The sequence below is a fragment of the Parasteatoda tepidariorum genome, chromosome 2 (assembly GCF_982258835.1).
Source record: "Parasteatoda tepidariorum strain Cologne lab strain chromosome 2, Ptep-v5.0, whole genome shotgun sequence".
Lineage (NCBI taxonomy): Eukaryota > Metazoa > Arthropoda > Arachnida > Araneae > Theridiidae > Parasteatoda > Parasteatoda tepidariorum.
Genome location: NC_141756.1, coordinates 25,662,602 through 25,682,917, shown reverse-complemented (window position 1 = coordinate 25,682,917; position 20,316 = coordinate 25,662,602). Strand labels below are relative to the sequence as shown.

Sequence of the window (20,316 nt, the reverse complement as noted above, 5' to 3'; positions counted from 1 at the left end):
AAATAAAATAAATAAATAAATAAACAAATAAAAATAAATAAATAATAATCTTATTTTAACTCTGGAAAGCATTTCAAAATGAAAACTGAAGCTAATTTAGATACAACCATAGTACACATTTTGTTTAAGCAAGCATGATATGAAGTTAAACGAAGTTCACGATCTAAAGAATCATTGAGATGCCATTACTTGATCACTTCCCAATAATTATAAAAAATAACAATGTTTAATATTTAACTTTTACTTTTAACAAAAAATATTTATTACATTTTTAAGGAAGAAAATTCAATTTACCCTAAAATTGGATTTTTTTAAAAACTGATTTCAGTCTCCAGGACTGAAAAGTGGCTATTGTTAATAGAGAGAGTGGCACAGTTGTTATTAGAGATGCATCCATAAGGAAAAAAGATATTGTGTTAAAGCATGAAAGAATACCGCTTCAAATACGTTATGAGAAAAAAATATAATTCAATGATATTTTATCTATAAACACGCCATTAAAAAGACAAGCGTTAAAATATAAAACGAGCCACAATGGTTTAGTGGTTAAGGTACTGAACTATCATTATGAACTAAAACAAAAAAATTTTGGATCAAAAATCTAAATCTTTTGATTACTGAAATTGATTATCTAAAAATACAGTATTTGTATCTATAGAAAATAGGTTATTCTGAAAGATCATAAAAATCAGAAAATAGTTAAATACCCTAACAACTACAAAAAAACTACATTTGTTTATTGTTTAGATTGCTGTCTAGAGAAGCATATAACAACTTTAATACCAACTATACTTTTAACAAATTATTTTCACAACAACTTTGATAAAGTTGGAATACATTATAACCTTAACATCAAGCATTGATGGTAACCTATACATAAATCAAATTCTCCCTAAAATGAAAATTCAATTACAAAATAAAACAAATTTAATTTACAAAATGAAACGAATTTAATTTTATTAACATTAAAAGTTACCAGAATTATCTATTGTCATTTCATTTCCTTCCTCTACCACAGCCAGCTTCAAGGGCCGACTTGGTTGTAGGAGACTATTTTTCATATTTCCGCCCCAAGTCTCTCTCCTTTTTCTTGTAGTCTTCTAAAAGTTAAATAAAATAAAGCATTATAACTTTTATAAGAAACAATATTTTAACTACATCTTACAGTTGGAAGTCACAAGAATACTAAAATTTCTTCTTAATATTTATTTTTTGTTTTACTTACCTCATCTTGAGGTACAAATTGAACAAATTTCTTTCTCAAAGCTTCAATTTGTTCTTGCATATCTCTTCGCATTTTGGTTTCTTGGTCTTTTTCTTCTTTAGTTGCCTGTAACACATAATAATAGTAACAAATAATAAAAGTTGTTATTCAGTTAATCAGGGGTGATTGTGAGACTAACTCAAAAATCCCGAAAATCTCTTGAGTAAAATCATTAATGATGCATTTCAAAAAATAATTACAATCTTTATAAATTTAAATTATCGATTATTTTTAAAACATAAAATTCTGATAAAATTATATGCAGCAAAATTTTAAAAAATAATTATTTCTTATCTTATTTATTATTTCATGTCAGTTCTAATCATATTTATTATTTCATAATCATATTTATTATTTATTATCATATTTATTATAGAAAAAATATTTACAAATGTAAGAGATACCAAGTTCCAGTATAAATTCCAGTTCTAATATTTTAAAATAAAATATACAAGAATTTTTATACACGAATGTGATTGATAACTTCTTGAAACTTCTGGACTTTGAATTTCTGGAAACTTCCGGATGGCGTGTAAGTGAAAATCCCAGAAAATCGTATTTTTTCTGGAGCACAATCATCCCTGGTTAATTATATTAGTTAATATTTTACTCACTTCTAACTGTTTGGTTAATTTTTGTATCTTATTGGCATAACTCTTGATTAAAGTCTCTTCTGTTTCAACTTCATTCACTTGAGGTTTGTTTTTAATCTTTTTTGCATTCAGAGCAAACTAAAAATAATAAATACATTATTTAAGCAAGGAAAAAAATTCATTATGCAAACATAAAATCCTAATATTTTTAAAACTTTTATTAATTATTTTATTCTCTTAAAATTTGATAAAAAAATCCTTAAAGCTTATATTTTTTATAGTACTTTATTTAAATTGCACTCAAGCTGAAATCTGTTTGGAAAACATCCCTGCATATGTCCAAAAGATATAGCATCACAATTTTGATCCCCTGCTGAAGGGATGACGTCCCTCGCTTTTGTAGCCCTGATGAAATGCAAGTAGTCATGTATTTCATGGTAGAACAGTTTAACGAGAGCTGATATCACTCACCTTTCGTCCATTTGCGGACTGATCAAAGTGGTCACACACCCACTTACTGAGCACCACCAGTAAGGCTTGATTTTGGTGATTTACTGGGAACAGAGTCTTACTATTAGTCCACTATGAGACTATATTTTTTCTTAGAAAAAAAAAAGGATAAAATTTTTAAATTATTGTAGGTAGGAGATTCAAAGATATAAATAAAAAGTATTTTTTTAAAAATAAAAGTATTAAACAAAACATTTGTAATTCAATTTTGATAAAATTTTATTGTGTTTTTGGCCATTTCGACATTTTTAATTAAATTCTGAGAATACTATATGAATTAGATTTAATGTGATCCACCGGTTTGGTATTATTTTTCTTAAATTGTCACCTGCTTTCTAAAATTAGTCACTGTTTAGTTGCCCTTTTTTTGTAAAAAAAGTAATGGTTGTATTTCAATTATCAGTGACGATCCTGATTATAGGACTGGTTTTAATTTTATTAAAAATACAATGACTTGATTAGATTTGCAAGCTATTAATTTACAGCACTGATAAGTAGTACTTTTAATACGATACTTTATATGATATCTAGTATATGATATTTTTAAATAAATACATACTTTTAATGTTGAGAGTGTCTCTTCATTTGAAGCTGGAGTAATAGTGCAGATGATTGCAGTTAAAGCATTGCCACCCAAAGAATTTTGGAGAATCCTTGTAAGTTTTGAGTTACGAAAAGCAATAAATTGGCTGAAATGAAAGAAATAAAATATGTTTTATAGCAACAATATTGATAATTTAAATAGTCTCTGTAGAAAGCCACAATTAAATGTTACAATGGGAATATAAATATGATTTAAAACACATTAACAAAAAACATCAAATGTAAAAAAACTACAAAAATAAGGGACATCCATAAATATGTTTTCACAAACTCGGAAAAAAATGTTCACAAATAAAAACTTTGGGAATCAAATACTTAAATTTTTAAAAACAAAACTTCCGGCAATTCAGTAGACACGTTTAAAATTTGTAGTATGTAACCCTTAATTATCATCAGAATTGTAAAGAAAACTGACATCAATAGCAGGAAATTATGGAATTAAAATATACTAAAAATAAACTAATAAAAATTTATATTCTTCTATTAAATAAAGCCTAATAAAAGGAAGATAGTAATTTGAATAAAGGTGTTCCTATTTGGCCCCTCTTTTCTGTTACCTTTTTATTGATCTTTAGAGCATAATTTTGATCTGTCTAAAAAACAAGCTTCTCACATAAATAATGAGAAAAAAAATTGAGAAATGTTACAATGAATTCATTGCTTAGGGCACAGAACACTTCATTACTTGCCATTGCCGAATGAATATTTTGAGCTGGATAGAAAGTTTTATCTTGTAAAATGTTGTGCTTCGCATGGAACTACCATCCTTATTTTTTCACAGACTTAACATTTACTTACAAAATCGTGGAAATATACCAGGACGCAACTTAGACAAATCTCCAAAACAGCAGGATTTTAAATCCCCCAGAATGGATTTACACAGAATTTCTAGAAATAGACCCACCCCCAACATATTTTGAACCTGACAATTGGTATTTTAGTTGTTGTTACACATCCCCCTAAAGAAGGAAAGCCTAGACCAGGTCTAGAAGGCCCCGTCGCGTCACTTCCCCATATATCTGCAGAAAGTCCCGATCAACCAGCAGCTGCTTAAAAGAAGCGCCAAGGCAAAAAAGAAGGTGATCAGGACTAGCAGGTTGTGAGCAGGAACAAGGTTGGAAAGTCTTCTCCTCATTTTGAAACCTTAAACACTTAAGATGGCCACTACGAAATCTGGCCATAACCGATTGGAAAGGCTGAGAGCCGCAGCATGTTAATGATAGGCCAGGGCGGTGGCAGCATATCACTGATGGGATGGAGTACGGCACCACACTGGAAGCAAACAATGTTTTCCCAGGGAGTGGATCTCAGTAGGAGTAAGACAGTTCAAACAGTCCATAGGAAGATCACTGCCATTCTTGCAAAGCACATCGGCTGTCTCATTGCCATGTACCCCAACATGCGATGGGATCCATTGGAGGCTTGTTGTTGTCTTCAGGCCTATGTCAGATAGAAGCTGGCCAGGAAAATCAAATATTTCCGGCCAGTTCTTGAAATACTGAATAGCACTCCTCAGGGTTGGGTTTTTGACGTCAAAAAGTGATTTTTGACATGACAAGGGTTTAATACTGGTTTAAACCGTCAAAAACCCGTCAAAAATGTCAAAAACTGAAGTTTGCCAAGAAAATATATAAACTTCAAAACTAGCAACAGTTGCCATGCATTATATTGAAATTTAATTATACTATAGGTAATCAGCAGGTTTTAAAACATTTTTTTAATTAAAATTAAGGTAAAATAACAGATTTAAAATCTCAGAAATTTATATTCAAATGCATGTGCAGAAAAATTTTGCACAAAAATTGTTTAAATATTTATATTTTAAAAAAATTTTTTTTTTCTTTTAGATACTTAAGAAAATTAAAAGTTTATTACTATGCATTTTTGACATATAAGGAACATATAACTAATATTTATAAGGAACAAGTTATGTTGTATAAATACAAACTTGATATAAGATACAATTGTATAAAAATTTTTTTTTAATGTTATACCGAATATCTTTATTATCCAGTATGTTAATTTGAATTTAAAAGTAGTTATATTTATGAATAATGATAAATATAATTCATATTGTTTATTATATTTATTTATAATTATTACACTTATCATTTTAAAACAATTTTTATCTCTTAATTTTTTTTTTCCACTTGTATTAAGAATACAAATAATGCATATCTTGAAAGCAAGAAGTAATTATTCAACAGCTGAACATTTAGATATTCAACAAAACTATATCGTATTCAGCAAAATGAAATTCACAAGTATTTGGATAAACTAAATTTTCAGCATAGTAAATGAATAGGCTGAATATACTGTAAATCGACACTAACTACTCTGTGTATTTAACAGAAAGCACTTAAATTTGTATTGTCTTATGTTAAAAAGATTATTAAGAAGATTTAAAGAATATTAAAAAGATTTTTCTTTAAAAGAAGATGTCTAATGTACAAAACTGCTAATGTTTATCTTTAAAAATGTCTAATTTTTAGTATAATCTATACTATACACTAAATTTGGTTATAAATAAATTTCTTAATAATATCACTGCAGATTTTCAATAACACATGAAAATGAATACATAATATTACAAAAGATGTGAGTTTTCAAAAGTACAAGATTTTGGTTACTATTCAAAATATAAGTGTTTCTTCAAAATTTTAAATTTAATTTTTTCTAGAACATATTTAGAAACACTATCCTTTAAAAAATATATAAATTTTATGTATTAATTAAATTTCACATATGAATATAGGTTTTTGACATTTTCGACATTTTTGACAGTGAGGTTTTTGACGTGACGGTTTAAACCATGGTTTAAACTGTCAATAACTGTCACATGTCAAAAACCTGCCAACCCTGGCACTCCTACTGTAGGTCAATATCCAAATGCTATTATTATCAGTTGTCTGGGCATAATTAAAGGCAGTTCCAATAGCCATGATCTCAGATCTAAAGACTGAGCAATTGTCAGGGTTTTGGATATTGATCCTGACTTCACTATCATTGCTGTTGACAAAAACACCACTCCCAGATGGTTCAGATGGTATTTTAGTGGTGAAAGGCAGCGTTAAACAAACATGAAGTGTTACTTGTTTGAGAACATTTGATATTTTTCCATTTAATAAAAGGGTGCGCAACCAAATTTTTTAACAAAAAATAAGCACCTTTTAAGCATTTTTCAGGCACTCGAAAAATTGAAAAATATCATAACTAGACAGGGTTGGCAAGTTTTTGACAATTGATGGTTTTATCCGGTTTTATTCACAGCGACGAAGACGATGGCGTGTTACAAACAAATCTTAAATTTTTTTTAAAAAAAAGTTGACCAACTAATAAGAACATTACCGAGTAAATACTGAGAAATATTAAAAAAGCAAACATTTATAAGTGCTTTCTAATAAAACAATTCAGTTTCAACTAGACAAAAAGCAAATTCTAAAATAGAAACTTATAAAGCAGAATAAATTTAAATTTTACAAATTAATATTGAGATTAATAAATTACTTTTTCATATTGAATACTAATAAAAAAAAAAGAAAGATGCAAACAATTATAAAATAAAAATTTTTAATTAATGAATAAGACGTGAAATGCAAGCAACCAAAAAATCTATTTACTATTAATAAATATTTTTGACTGAATAGTAATAAAAAATGTCAGGGGAAAAATGACTATAAAATTAAAAAATCATAACTGAATCTTTATAAAACCTCTCTATAAAAATCTTCTCAAATTCACTCATCATTTTGTGTGCCATTAATTTGTACTTTTATGCCCTCCTGATAGCAACATCTTGAAAGTGCAACACATAATTGACTATGTTTGAATCTCTGCTTGCTTTGATACATAGATCAATTTAGTGAAATATTTAACCCTGTGGTTAAAGGTCATGACAAGATCCAAGCGAACAGGAAATTAAACTAGTGCAGAACAAAAAGCAAATCTTTACAACTTCTCTTTGTATTATCAGTAATTTTTGATATAACTGCAGAATTACCCACCATAACTGTTCAAAAAAAAAAAGTTTTTTGCACAATCAGATTTGTTTAACTGCATAATCCATCAACAAAACAAATGTTTCTGACAAGAAGTACAATAGCTTTGATATTTAATTTGAGTTTGTGTAAAAGCAAAGCTGTGACATTAAGATTTACCAAGTACTTAAGCTAAAAAGGAAGCATAAAATTTTCATACGTAGTTTCATCTCCATCACACATGTTTACAATAACATGTATACAAATATGAAAAATAATTGTAGATAAATACAATCCCACAAATATGGATCGAGATGTGTGATTTTTAAATCATGTGTATACAAATCACCACATATTACTCTTAAATATGAGAAAATACAAATCCAAAAATTTTGTTTGTTAATCAAATTTGAAGAAAGATGTGCAATTTTCAAAAATGCGGATCATGATGTTTCAATTTTCGATGTTCATTTTTTTTCCATTTGTACAAACATGGATAGTGCAGTGTGATTTTTAAATCATGTGAATAAAAATGATGTGGGATTTTTAAATCAAGTGAATAAAAATTGCAATATGTGAGTTTTAAATCATATGAATACAAATCTGGTAAACAAATTGATTTGAAATATGATGTGGGAGTTAGAGTTACGTAAAAAGAGATGCACAATTCCTAAATCAGGTCAATATGAATAACTAATAATAAAATTTTAAAAAAAACACAAGGCATAACAAATAGTTAATTTGGCGAATAGGAATCGAAAGCAAATTGAATTCAAATCGGTATGCGTGTTTTATCAATTGTCATCTCGTGAATCATCATGAGCAACTTTTGTTACAGAGAATAAAATCCAATTAGTCTAAGAGAAAAAAAAATTTCATAGGAAATTAAACAAAAATGATAAAATACTGGATTACCAAAACCTAATTAATAAAGGTAAAATAACGAAAAGTTAAGAAAAATTTGCCTGAAAAAACAAAAACAAAGAATGTTTATTTTCGAGAAATTCTGGAGAAAATACAAGTTAAACTGGTGTCAATTCAGAAACAGAAGAAAATTAGCCTTCTCTTTCATATCACCTTTTTCGACTCATACACCACAGCAAGTATTAGCATCGTCATGAAGTTGGGAAAATTGTTCCCTCATCTCCATGCACGTTAATAAGTTCTACATAGAAAAGCGTATGAAAGCAAAATTCTGGGACTAAATGGAAATTTTGATAGAATTTTTGACATTTTTAAATATCCTAGGCCTTCTCGGAGCACAGGAACCTTGTTTACAAAACCATCTTATTCTATATAAAAATCTGATTTATCAATTACTGGAAAAAGACTATATAATTAACAATACAAGTTAACGTACCTTTCTTTTTCTGCACTCAACTCAGAAATAATTTTTGAGAGAGTCATTAAAGACTTATTTATATTAACACCTTCTTTGAATCTTGCTCCACTGTTATCACTTGCTTTCTCAGATCCTGCCAGATCTACAAGATTCTGTAAAAATTGGAACAGGCAAGTTTTCATCTCATAAAATAGATCATTTTTATAAATCAAATGTAAAACCTTAAAAAGTTTTGCTTTTATATGTTTACAAATTCTTTCAGTAAATATAAAAAGTGGTTATTTATATAAATAAAAAGTAACAATATTATGACAGGATTTTTTTTTCCACCAGAAAACTATTTTTCATGCAACTCAATAAGAAAGAAGGAAAAGGGAAGCACTTACAAAATGGGAAACTTTAACAGATGCATTTTCATCACCACGTAAACGACTTTCAATGATCTAAAAATAAAAAAAATAAAAAGTATTTTATGATTGAGATATAGAAATTTAGGTTGAAAAGAATTATTATACAAGAAATTGATTCAGATTAAAGAATTTGATATAGGTTAAAAAATTATACATTCTAAATAGCAAACACAATCAAACCTCAATATCACTAACTCAAAAGGAGTCAACAAAAATTTCTGGGCATCGAAAATCAATTCCTTTAATTTATTAGCCTTTAAAATTTAGTTAAATTAATAACTGGACTTTAGTCAAACTAATACTTTGAAAAACTAATACTTGTAAACGACTTTCAATGATCTAAAAATAAATCCAATAAAAGTACTGAATTCTTCTATTAAATCATCATCTTTCCATGATACAAATGTTAATGACAGTGAGTCCAGATATGTGCTACCACACACCAAAAATATGCTAAAAATTGTAGATAAGATTTGGGAAATAAGTTATGACGAGTCCCTTGCAATACGTAATTCTCCAGGGTGGAAAAAAATTAAGCATGTTTATGTAGATATAATTGTAACTAAACTTTAAAAATATATATTATATTTCAGTATTAAAAGATGAAGGTGAGAATTACCGAAATTTTGAGTATCAAAAGCCTTGATTGTTCAAATATAACATATCTTATTTCGAACTTCTTCCTTTTGTTTATTAATACACAGAAAGGATGAATCTGAATTTTAGTAAATGGATAAAGATTCATATTTTAAATAGGGATTTACTTTTGGTTGAAAATGGAACCCATAAATATGGAAGCCTATGGATCCCAAGTTTCTGAAATCCAGTGGAATCGATGTGATTTCATGACCTCATTTAATATTTCTGATTCTTCCCAATAATTATACAAAACAGGGTTATTATCCACTGTAACTCTATTCTCATAAGAATAAATTTCTTTTGGATTCATTTAATTATGAAGTTATTTTGTTAAGGTTAAGGTTGGTTATTCTCATCAGTGCATGCATCATATGAATCTATATCTTTACAGGGTTACCACAGTAAAAAATGAACAAAAATAGTCGCTTTTAGTAGCCTCAAGCATGAAAATAGTTGCCTAAAACAATGAAAATAGTTGCCTGAACAGGAACAAAAATCTATCAAAAATAGTAGCCAATTAACTAAAATTATAGCTTAATTGAAAAATACTATGACTAGGACTGGGTGATGTCAGAAATTTTAAATTGTGATACGTCAGTTAGACATCGCGTTAAAGTGATGAATCGCGATTTACCATATGCTCAAAAATTACCTATGGGAAATCTTTCAATCAATCAAAAAAGGAATAAATCTATTACTAAAGAAAATATTAATTCTAAACATATTCTACTATGACCCCAAGCTTTATTTCATTTTTCTTGAATTAAAAATAATTTAAGACTTATTGTTTGAAAAATAATAATACTGTAATAAAATATTTTACATGCATGCAATGAAAATTAAAAGAAAAAAAACGAAAGAGGAAAACAAACCAAAGAAATGTTCACTTCAGAAAAAAAATAAATTTTTTAAAATTATTTGTTGGAAAAAAACCATGCTTTTGAGACATCATTAGACCCTTTTTTATTTAATTATTTAAAATAATAAAAGGTAGTATTAACTAATAGTCAAATTTTGTACTTAAGAAATACTTTATTATTATTTTCTTCGAAAATAAAATCGACTAAAGATTTATTTTTTTTAAAAATGATACTGACTATCTAACAAATTATAAAACAAACAAATATTGAAAGAATTTTAATTAAAAAAAAATCTCAAGTGCTAATGTTAAACTATTAAAAAAGCGACAAAACATTACTTAATTCTTTATTTAATTAAAAAAAATTATTTGTTTTTTCTTCTTTTTTTTTTTTAACTAATAGCCAAATTTTCTCAAAAAAGCAAACTAAATAAATGTAAGCTTTGTTTTAATTTTTTTATAGTTAAAAACGATTGGACATTTATTAGTTTAACAATAATTAAATTATTATACTTACCTACATTTAATAGATTTAAAAAAAAAAACGAACTTCTTATAACTAAGTTAAATACGAAATACCCCTATTAAATTGTATCGCTTAAAATGAAAAACAATAATGGAAAAAAATCAATGAAAATTTATTTTATTTTATTTATATTTTCGTTTTATTGATCTATTGAGTTCAGAACGAAAATTTAAGATAACAGCGATTGTGCAGCAATCGCAAAGTAACCGTAGGTCTACTAAAAATATTTGACAAGAATTGTTAAACCAGACAGAAAAAAAAAAATGGTATATCTGATGGTAAGTCTAACTGAAAATAATTTACAAAGAACCTGACAATTATTTCTGACAAAATAAATTTCACTGCAATTGCAAAATGACTCGAGTCCCGTTGAAAATAATCTTCAAAAAACGTAAAATCTAAAAGACAAAAATGGACATAAAGAAACTGTACATTGCGTTCAACAACGCTGATCTTCGCACGAAACTGGGAGTTCTGATTCAATTCGCTCTTTGTCATTCAACATCACGAAACTAATATCATCTTTATAGCAAAACGCTATCAACATCTCTGCAGCAAGACGAAATTAAAATAGTCTTAGTCAGTGCGGTAACAGCGCTAGCCTAGTCAAGGATCCTTGCATATTAAATAGTTAAACAGCGATTGTAGCCTTATTCCGGCTGTTTAAATCAGATTTCTGATGCATCGCCTAAAACGAAAGTCACTACATCGGCCTACCGATATATGCGTTAAATCGCTATTTCGCAATACATCGATTTATTGCCCAGTCCTATCTATGCTCCAATTCTAAATGTATACCTTTTTATATGTGTACAAAAGAGTTTTGTACAAATATAAAAAGGTATACATTTTAGAAAATAGGTACCTAAATAAGAGTCGAATTGCAATAAAATATTAATGTTAATAGAAGGAAAAAAACAATTAAAAATAACAAAACTGCCCCTCGGAGAGAAAAAAATAACAAGTACTTTATTAAATCTAATGGCAATTTAAATTTTTGGCTTTCTGGACATAAATAATTGTATACAAGTTTGCTTTCTTTTATTAACGTTCTGAAAAGTAACATTCATTTATGCGAAAAAACTTCGCTAAAAGTAAAAAAGTCTCCTAATAGTCGCCTATTCCTGAAAATAGTTGCTTTTTAGCCTTTTCAGGCAAAAAATGTCGCCATAGTCACGCCTAAGGCTGAAAATAGTAGCAAATAGTCGCCTGTGGCAACCCTGCTTTAAGATAATAAACATTTTGGGTGTAAAAAATATTCCATGAATTGTGTTCAGCATGTTTTTTTCAAACATCAGAAACACACGAGGAATTTAGAATATTTCTTGATATAGGAAAATTTGTTTTAGCGAATTTTGTTCAAGAAACAACTGTATTAGAATTGATTAAGGAGAAGCTAATCTAAAATTTTCTTCTTAATGTATTTTTTTTATTGAAAATTTTTATTAGGTAACAAAATATTAGTACAGTTAAATTTTTTGTAAAAGTGCGTACTTTTGTAAAAACAAAAATGCTTTTAATATAAAAAAATGAATTGGAATGTCCAAAATATTAATCCCTGCTTCATGCACCATTTTACAGTAAGAAGCATGCTATCTTTCTAAGTTGTGCATAATTTGAAAATTACAGATTCAAATGGAGAGCTGAAATTTCTATAAAAAATAAAGAAAATTTTATATTTTTGTAGTATCCTGTATCAGTGTGACATGAAATAACTTGATACAAGTCTCCAGTGCGTCTATGAGCAGTCGTAAACTCAAAATAAGGCTGATTGTTCAATGCAGGCAATAAAATAAATGTAATAATATTATGACCTGCAAGATGCAGATAAACTTGTTTTAGAAAAATTTTCCGCTTCAAGTCACAACTTACAAACTGATATTTCATCCCATTCTTAACAAGAAAATTTTAATAAATGTCAAATTCTTAAGAGGTTTAGCACAAACCCTTGATGGACTAAAAGCAAAAATTCAATAGGATTTCAAGCCTATTAAGTAAGGTGGCAATTTTTGTGAAGCAAAGAAGAAAATGTGACTTGCAACAATCTTGAGGGTCTTGAATTCTGTGTGCTAGAGCAACATGACGAATAACATCACCAACTTTCATATTTGTTTCGATGTGTGTTTAGTTCAATACTTAACTAAAAAATTTTATTGACCGATAAAAATATTTGGTTTTGAACTGTGTTCAAGTTATTTCACGTCACCTTGAATATACAATATAGGAAACAAGCTTTAGTCTAATTTATATTTCAGTTCAAAATTTGATGATACCTTTTCTTTTTAATAAATAATGACGACTTTCTTTTCTAGAATAAAATATTTTCAACCAAAAAATCTTATCTACTAAGATCTGGAATAATTGTTTGTGAATATAGTTAGTACAAATATCATAATAAGCAGTTCATATCATAATTTTGTAAACATTCAGTCTCGTATCCAATCCAATTTTAGGTTGTAATAATAATAATAAAAAAAAATTAAGAACAAAAAAGTTTTTAAAAAATAAACATAATATAGAAACACAAATAAAAACTTACAAAAGACTGAAAAATTTAGTTGGAAATTTATATAAAATAACTTAGAAATGATTTTTACAAAAAATGGTTTTCAATTACGTAAGAGTCAGTAATATAATAATGAAAGCATACCATTCTGAATATTAGGTGAGATCGAGAACTTCTTTGATTCAGCAAAGTTTCCCCAGTTTTTCGTTTTTCTAAAAAATTATACAAGATTCATTAATATTAATTTATTAGAAAAACAAAAACATAAGTGATACCTTTTTTAAATTTCTAGCACAAGCAAATCTGAGTATAATAATAATAAAAAAAAAAACAAGGATATCTAAAAAAAATTTCTTCCATAATCATGTAAAATCATTGAAGACATGTAATTGCTGGAAGAAATTATCTGAATGTGTAGTTTGTTTAGTACTTAATTTAGTAAGGAGCTTTAAAAAGAAGTTGTTTTTTTTGAGAAAATGCATAGCATAAATAGCCGATAAGATGATTGAATCACCATATGGACTTACGATGGTACCCACGCAAATTAAGCACATCAAAAAGTCATTTTATTGCGGGATTAAAATTTTGTGTGTCGTAATGATATTGGCACTTTAAAAACCATGAGAAATTCAATTGTATTAACTACAAAAAAAGAGAAAGAAAGATCGATGATTACTGAAATGTGCAATTTGAGATTTCCATGTTGTAATGTATTGAAAATTAATTTGATCTAATTGAGGGCTAACAGATCTCATTGATTAAATAATTCTCCTGTCACAAAATCGGAATTTGCAACATAATTACTGCATTAAAATATATTTAAAGAAGCTGGTAAGGGGTAAATGTCAACAATCCTGAAAACCGAGGAATTCCGTGAATTATATAAAGAATCGGATGTCAGTGCTGGCCTGATTTACCACCAGGGGGCAAGATTGTAGAATTTAATATAGTTTGATGTTATAGTTTATATTTATGTTATAGTTATAATTTATATTTATTAAAACTGCATCAATACTCCTAAACTGCATTGACTCCTTGTTTACCATCTCTGGTCTTCATAAAAAAGTAACTTTTAATCTTATACCTGAGTCAATGTGTTTTTATATAATTTCAATAGTATTTCTTAAAGGAAAATCTGATAAAAAAAATCAGTTGTAGATGCAAAAAGAAATAAATCTGAGAAAGTGCTAAATCAAAATCGGTGCAAAATTTGTCTTCAAATAAATTCATAAAATAAATAGATAATCATAATTAAATTGAAATAAAAAAGTAAACTGAAATAGAACAATGGAAACATGAATGCAATATAGCACTTCATCAGGGGACGCCCAGCATGCATTCACAAGGGAGCTTTTCCGTGATTAACTGGTTAACAAATTTTTTTTTGCTCTATTTCAATTTAATTATAACTATCCAATCTCTTAATAAATTCATTGTGTGTGTCTTCCATGAGTATAATTCTGTCTTATCGGTATCAGCACTACAACACAACTTTTAAAAAGGTTTATTCTATTGGCCCTTATGATAAATCTTGATAGATTTTTGAAATACAACTTTTTATATTCCTTACAACTTTTACCCATTCCCTAAGATAAAGAGTTTGGAGGGCATTACATTAGTATTTTGCAGTTAAAAATTAACAGATTTTTGTTTAATTTGGATTTATGGTCCCGTACTATATAACGAAATAATATTTCACTTACTTAGATTAATTCTTAATAACTCCACAACTTGCTCAGGTTCTTGAACTTCCAATTCTGTCAGGTTTAGAACTTTACAAGTTCCATACTAAAAATTATGAACATTGTATACAATACATACAATATTAAAAAACAGACATGTTAAAAAATAAGTATAAATAAACAATAAGTATTATGCAAAATAAAAGGATAAAATAAGGGGAAGAAACATTTTTTTTTTAACATATAACACAATTATTTTAAATGTGTTTAAATTATTTTAAATGTGAGTATGTGTATATTAGATGTTAAGAAAAGCATTTTAAGTGGAGCAATTAACTTTTTTATCCTCAAATACAAACTTCCGTGGCTACAAAATAAATGATAATCTTTATGTGACTTTTACTAGTAATCAAAATCATTTACAAGACAGCGAAAATCATTATACTTTGAATGCCTTTTTTTTTTAAAACTGTATTAAATAGTGCAAATAAAAAAAATTTCAAATTTGAAATAAAATAATTATTTTACCTACATTAATACAGTTGTCATATAAGAATTTTTTCAAACATTTATCTAAAACTTTCAGATGATTTTGTTTTTCCTCTGTCAAACTGTATTCAGAGACGAGACTACGCTGGCAATTTTTAAAAAAATATATATAAAGAGATTTTTGCATATTATAACACTTGATATAATCCTAACTAAAGTAGTAAAAAATAGTTGATTGAGAATGAAAAAAAAAATAAAAGATACAATCTCTTTTATACAATATAAAATAAGTAATTCTCAGTTGCGTTAATAAACAGTAGTAACAATAAATATAGCTATAATAACAGGGTCGGCAACAGAAACTAAGAAATACTTCCCTGACTAAGCACTCATAATATTTAACAAATCTGAAATAATTAAAAATTTTTACTTCAATTGTTTTTAAATCAAATCATTAAGAGATAAATTAAAGTATTTTGGAATGACAAATCTGAATAATATAAGGTTTTTCGCTGCATTTAAAATATTGAAAGCCCTTCACTTTATTCTTTTTTAAAATCTTGCCTCAAAATATTACAAAGGTATTTTCTAAAATCAATTTACAGCACTGAAAATTTTAAAAGTAATGTTACAATAATAAAAGTAATAAGTAAAAAAAAAATAATAATAATAGTACAAAAAATTAAGCATAATAAAAGTTAGAAAAAAATTATGCAATTAGTAGAGGGCAGAGTAGGGCAAAAATGTAACCAATTACATTTTTCGATTACAGTAATCAATGACTTGTAATCATGTTTACAAGATAACATAATTTTAATTACAACTGTAATCATGATTACAACAATTACAGTAATCAATTACTTGTAATCGTGATTACAAGTAATTGCGATTACAAGTTATCACAGCAATATCAACTACAGGCAATTACGATTACTAGTAATCAAAATATATGATTACATGTAATTCTGATTACAAGTAAATACAAAGAATGTACGCACGCATAGTAAGTGCAATTACAAGTAATCACAGCAATATTGATTACTGGCAATTACGATTACTAGCAACCAAAATATATGATTACATGTAATTGTGATTACAAGTAAATACAAAGAATGTACGCACGCATGCACATACAATTTGCGATTCTTATATATATATACAATGTATGCACAAATGTTGTTTGTACGTACAATATATAAAATTATATTGTAATATACTTAATACAATACGCATATACTATACTTATACAATACTTTGTTAATATATATGCAAATGCAATGTATGAATGTACAAAAAATGGTTATATGCACAATGTGCGTATTTACATAAAACATATACATGTAATGTATAACTACATGCTTACATTTAAATATATGTAATTACAATGTGCACATACATTGAGCATCTATTAAAAAAAATTATATACATAAAGTTATTAAAGTTTGTTTTAAAATTTATTCTATGACATATAAAACTCATATTTTTTTGACATAATCATATTTTTTGGAAAGCAAACGATTACCTAATTTTAATTTCCTAAATATTGTTTCCATACATGAAATTAACAGTTTTTTTGCCATCTAAAAATTTCGATGAACTATGCATTATAATACAAAAAAATTTATTTGTGGTGTCAAACATTTTATGAAAATATCTGAAAATTATTTTTTATTCTAACAATTTAAAAATGATATAGAACAATTAAAGCTGAAAATTAAATTTAAAAATAGTTTGATTTTGTCATTTAAATTGCTTGAATCGTTTTCAGTTAACTTACAACCATTTTATTTATAGCATTATACACAATGTTCAGACATAAATGTATAGTACATATGCACACACATTAATTGGATATACTTATATTGTATACATACGTTAATACAACGTATGTACATATGTATACATGCAATGTATGTACACACATTCATACATTGTACAGTCTGCAAAAAAAAAAAAGATATCACCCTGAATAACTTTCGTTCTAATGATCGGATTTTCACGAACTAAGTGTTATAAATAAAATAAGAAAATAAAAAACTGAAATAACGCAAAATGAAACTACTCATATGTACAATTCTAATTTCTGGTTTCTTAATTATTTTGTAAAAATATATAAGGATTTTAAAAACATGGAAATCAACAGCAATAATTATGAAAAAAATCGATTGAAAAAACAGCTGTATTGTCGCATCAAAAATTGACTAATGAAATGAAATGCAAGAATTGAACTTTGCGTGTCATAATATTGTATAAACATTATAGTAGGAAGTTTTAAAAAAGAAATATTTTTTTTGGAGAAGATTAGTACCAATTATAGCTGATAAAATTATTGACTCACCACATGGTCAGTAGAATAGTATCCATGCAAATGAAGCACATCGAAAAAGGATTATTCAACCGAGTGATTCAAATGCTACTTTATTCAAGCACAAAAATAAGATAAAATACTTTTAAATTGCTAGTGAAGTTGAAAATAAAAAAATTTGAAACAAGAATAAACATACTACGTGATAAAATACTGGAAAATAACAGAAAAGAGTATAGATATATAATTTAATTAAAAAATTGCCAGAATCAATTAAACCTTCATTACATTAAATCCTACATAAACAATCTAAATTAAAGTTATACACAAAATTTTGTTAGGTCGAAACATATGCATTTAAAGTCAAATGAGAAATATCAATGGATAAAAGGAGAAATTTAGATAATTTGGGTTAAAAAGAGTTCACGAGTGGTTCAAAAATCTTGAGAAAACATGGAAGCGTGTTCCTGATTGAGACATCATAATTACCTGATCTTGCTGAATCTCAAGATTTTCAGATTTCTTTACGAGCAAATCCATCACTTTCTCGTTGTATATCTCCATTAGCGATATTCGAAGCAAGAATTCATGATTTTCCATCTACAAAGTGATTAATGTTTAAATAAAATTACTTTTCAAAGAATATATAAAACAAAAGCTTTTTAAAACATATTTATTTGAAAAGCTAATAAGTTTGCTAATAAGTATAAATACTAAAAATCGGTTGGTTTCACATTAATTTATTTTGATGAAGCAGTACAAATATCTCTAATGTCTCTTTTTTTCTAGCAACAGTAATTTATTAAAGCTAAGTTAACCTATGTTAACTTCTATTTTTAAAGAAGTGGAATGGAGTTTTTCCTTCAGTGAGATTTTTTACCTGCACATTTTTGGTTCATAAATTAATTTGCATTTCATGCATTGAATATGAATTTATTTACTATGTGAAACAGTTATTCACAGAACAGTTCCCAAATAAATGCACGCAGGATTTCCCAAGAAAAAATTTTATTCGATTTTTTGTTTATTTTTCATTTAAATCTAATTCTCTAATTTCGTAGTATTAAGCCAAAAATATAGTTAATAATGATGAAACAGCCACCCTGAAATAGAAAGATATACTTCTATGGATCAGGATAATGAGTTGTAATTGTGAAGGACTAAAAAACTATTATTGGTGGCAGATTGAAGCCCACCCAGTTTCAAATCGATGGGTTCCAACTGGTTTGAGAAAAACTGTGGCTGGTTTTTTTTTTTGTACTTTCCTCATTATCAATGGCATAACAGCCCAGGATGGGCCTTGGCATTCTCAAAAAGGTTTTTCCATAGCAACCTTTTTCTTGCTAGCATTTCCCAGTTTTTAAGACCAAAAGGTCTTATTGGGCCATCTATCCCTCTCAAATTTGACATGCCTTCTATTGTGTGCGAATTAGTCTGGTATTAAAAACTCTTTTTTGGGTACAGTCTTTATCCATTCTGATAATGTAACTTGCCTATTTTATTCTTTGTTGTTTAATGTCATGCTCATTATCTGAGTGATAAGCTCTAAATTTGTTCTTGGAAGCCACACACCATCTATTACTTTGCTGGTAACATATACAACAGAGTTTAACCTTTAAATTGAAAATCAAAGTACTCCAAAAATAAATGGTAAAGCACGAAAAAAAATTTAATACATAGAACAGTCTATTTAAATAAAATAAATTTTAAAAAATATATTTATGGAAACAAAATTATCAAGAGGTACTTACATTCTGAATTTGCTCAAACAAATTGCTTACACAATAATAAGCAATACCATAATCAAATTTTCCATCTCCCATTAAGGTATAGGTTTTTCCAGAAGACGTCTGACCATATGCAAATATTGTTCCTGTAAAAGAAACACTAAAATTCGGGAGAAGAAAAGAAATTTTGGAAATTTTATGATACTTGATGATGATTTAGTACATTTATAGCCATCATAAAAACTAACTCTAAATCTAAAACACAAAATTGAATTTTGATTAATTTACCAAGTAGCAAACAAGTGGATATAAAATTGTTAAATTATTTGAGGAAAAAGTATACATTTATGCTTCATAAAGAATTGCAAAGTAAATGCTTGTCTGCATCAATTCCATTGTTAGTAGAATGTAAACAGAAGTACTTTCTGTTTTTTTCTTTACTTTCTTTTTTTTTTTTTAAATGGTAAGCTTTACAAAATATTTATTTCAAGTGGAGGTACTGTACATTTAAACTTTTCTTGCTTATTGCAACATTCTATGCCAACTAGTAAAATACTTTTTGTTTTAAAGTAATATTATATTTTATATTTATTACACACTTAACTCTCACTGCTGCTTTTAATTTTAGACATTTGATGCACCATAATATAATAACTATTTTAAGCTTAATTTCTTACTGAATAATAATCAATAAGTCGAATTTAAAAGTACCCTTTTTATTTGTGAATAATAAGATGAAAAAATAAAAAAAAGGCAATGAAAGTCAGCTTTTTATTAAAAATAAAAACGGGTTTCTTTAATAAAAACTGGCCGACCTGCGTTCTTGCATAAAAGGTTTCCTTTTTAATGCTGGTTAAAAATAAAAATTTAAAATTAAGGATAAT

At 27.2% G+C, this 20,316-nt stretch overlaps 1 protein-coding gene across 1 annotated transcript in view; it reads right to left on the bottom strand.

Annotated features, from left to right (window-relative positions):
• LOC107436849 (uncharacterized) overlaps positions 1 to 20,316 on the bottom strand; it is a 55,044-nt gene that overhangs the window by 26,329 nt on the left and 8,399 nt on the right. Inside the window, exons 5-14 of the mRNA XM_087157026.1 lie at positions 19,457 to 19,578; positions 18,195 to 18,305; positions 14,933 to 15,017; positions 13,374 to 13,441; positions 8,676 to 8,732; positions 8,308 to 8,441; positions 2,927 to 3,056; positions 1,879 to 1,995; positions 1,226 to 1,330; positions 977 to 1,100 (exon numbers count right to left, since the gene is read on the bottom strand). Of these exons, the coding sequence (XP_087013152.1) occupies positions 977 to 1,100; positions 1,226 to 1,330; positions 1,879 to 1,995; positions 2,927 to 3,056; positions 8,308 to 8,441; positions 8,676 to 8,732; positions 13,374 to 13,441; positions 14,933 to 15,017; positions 18,195 to 18,305; positions 19,457 to 19,578 (1,053 nt within the window). The remainder of the gene's footprint in view (positions 1 to 976; positions 1,101 to 1,225; positions 1,331 to 1,878; positions 1,996 to 2,926; positions 3,057 to 8,307; positions 8,442 to 8,675; positions 8,733 to 13,373; positions 13,442 to 14,932; positions 15,018 to 18,194; positions 18,306 to 19,456; positions 19,579 to 20,316) is intronic.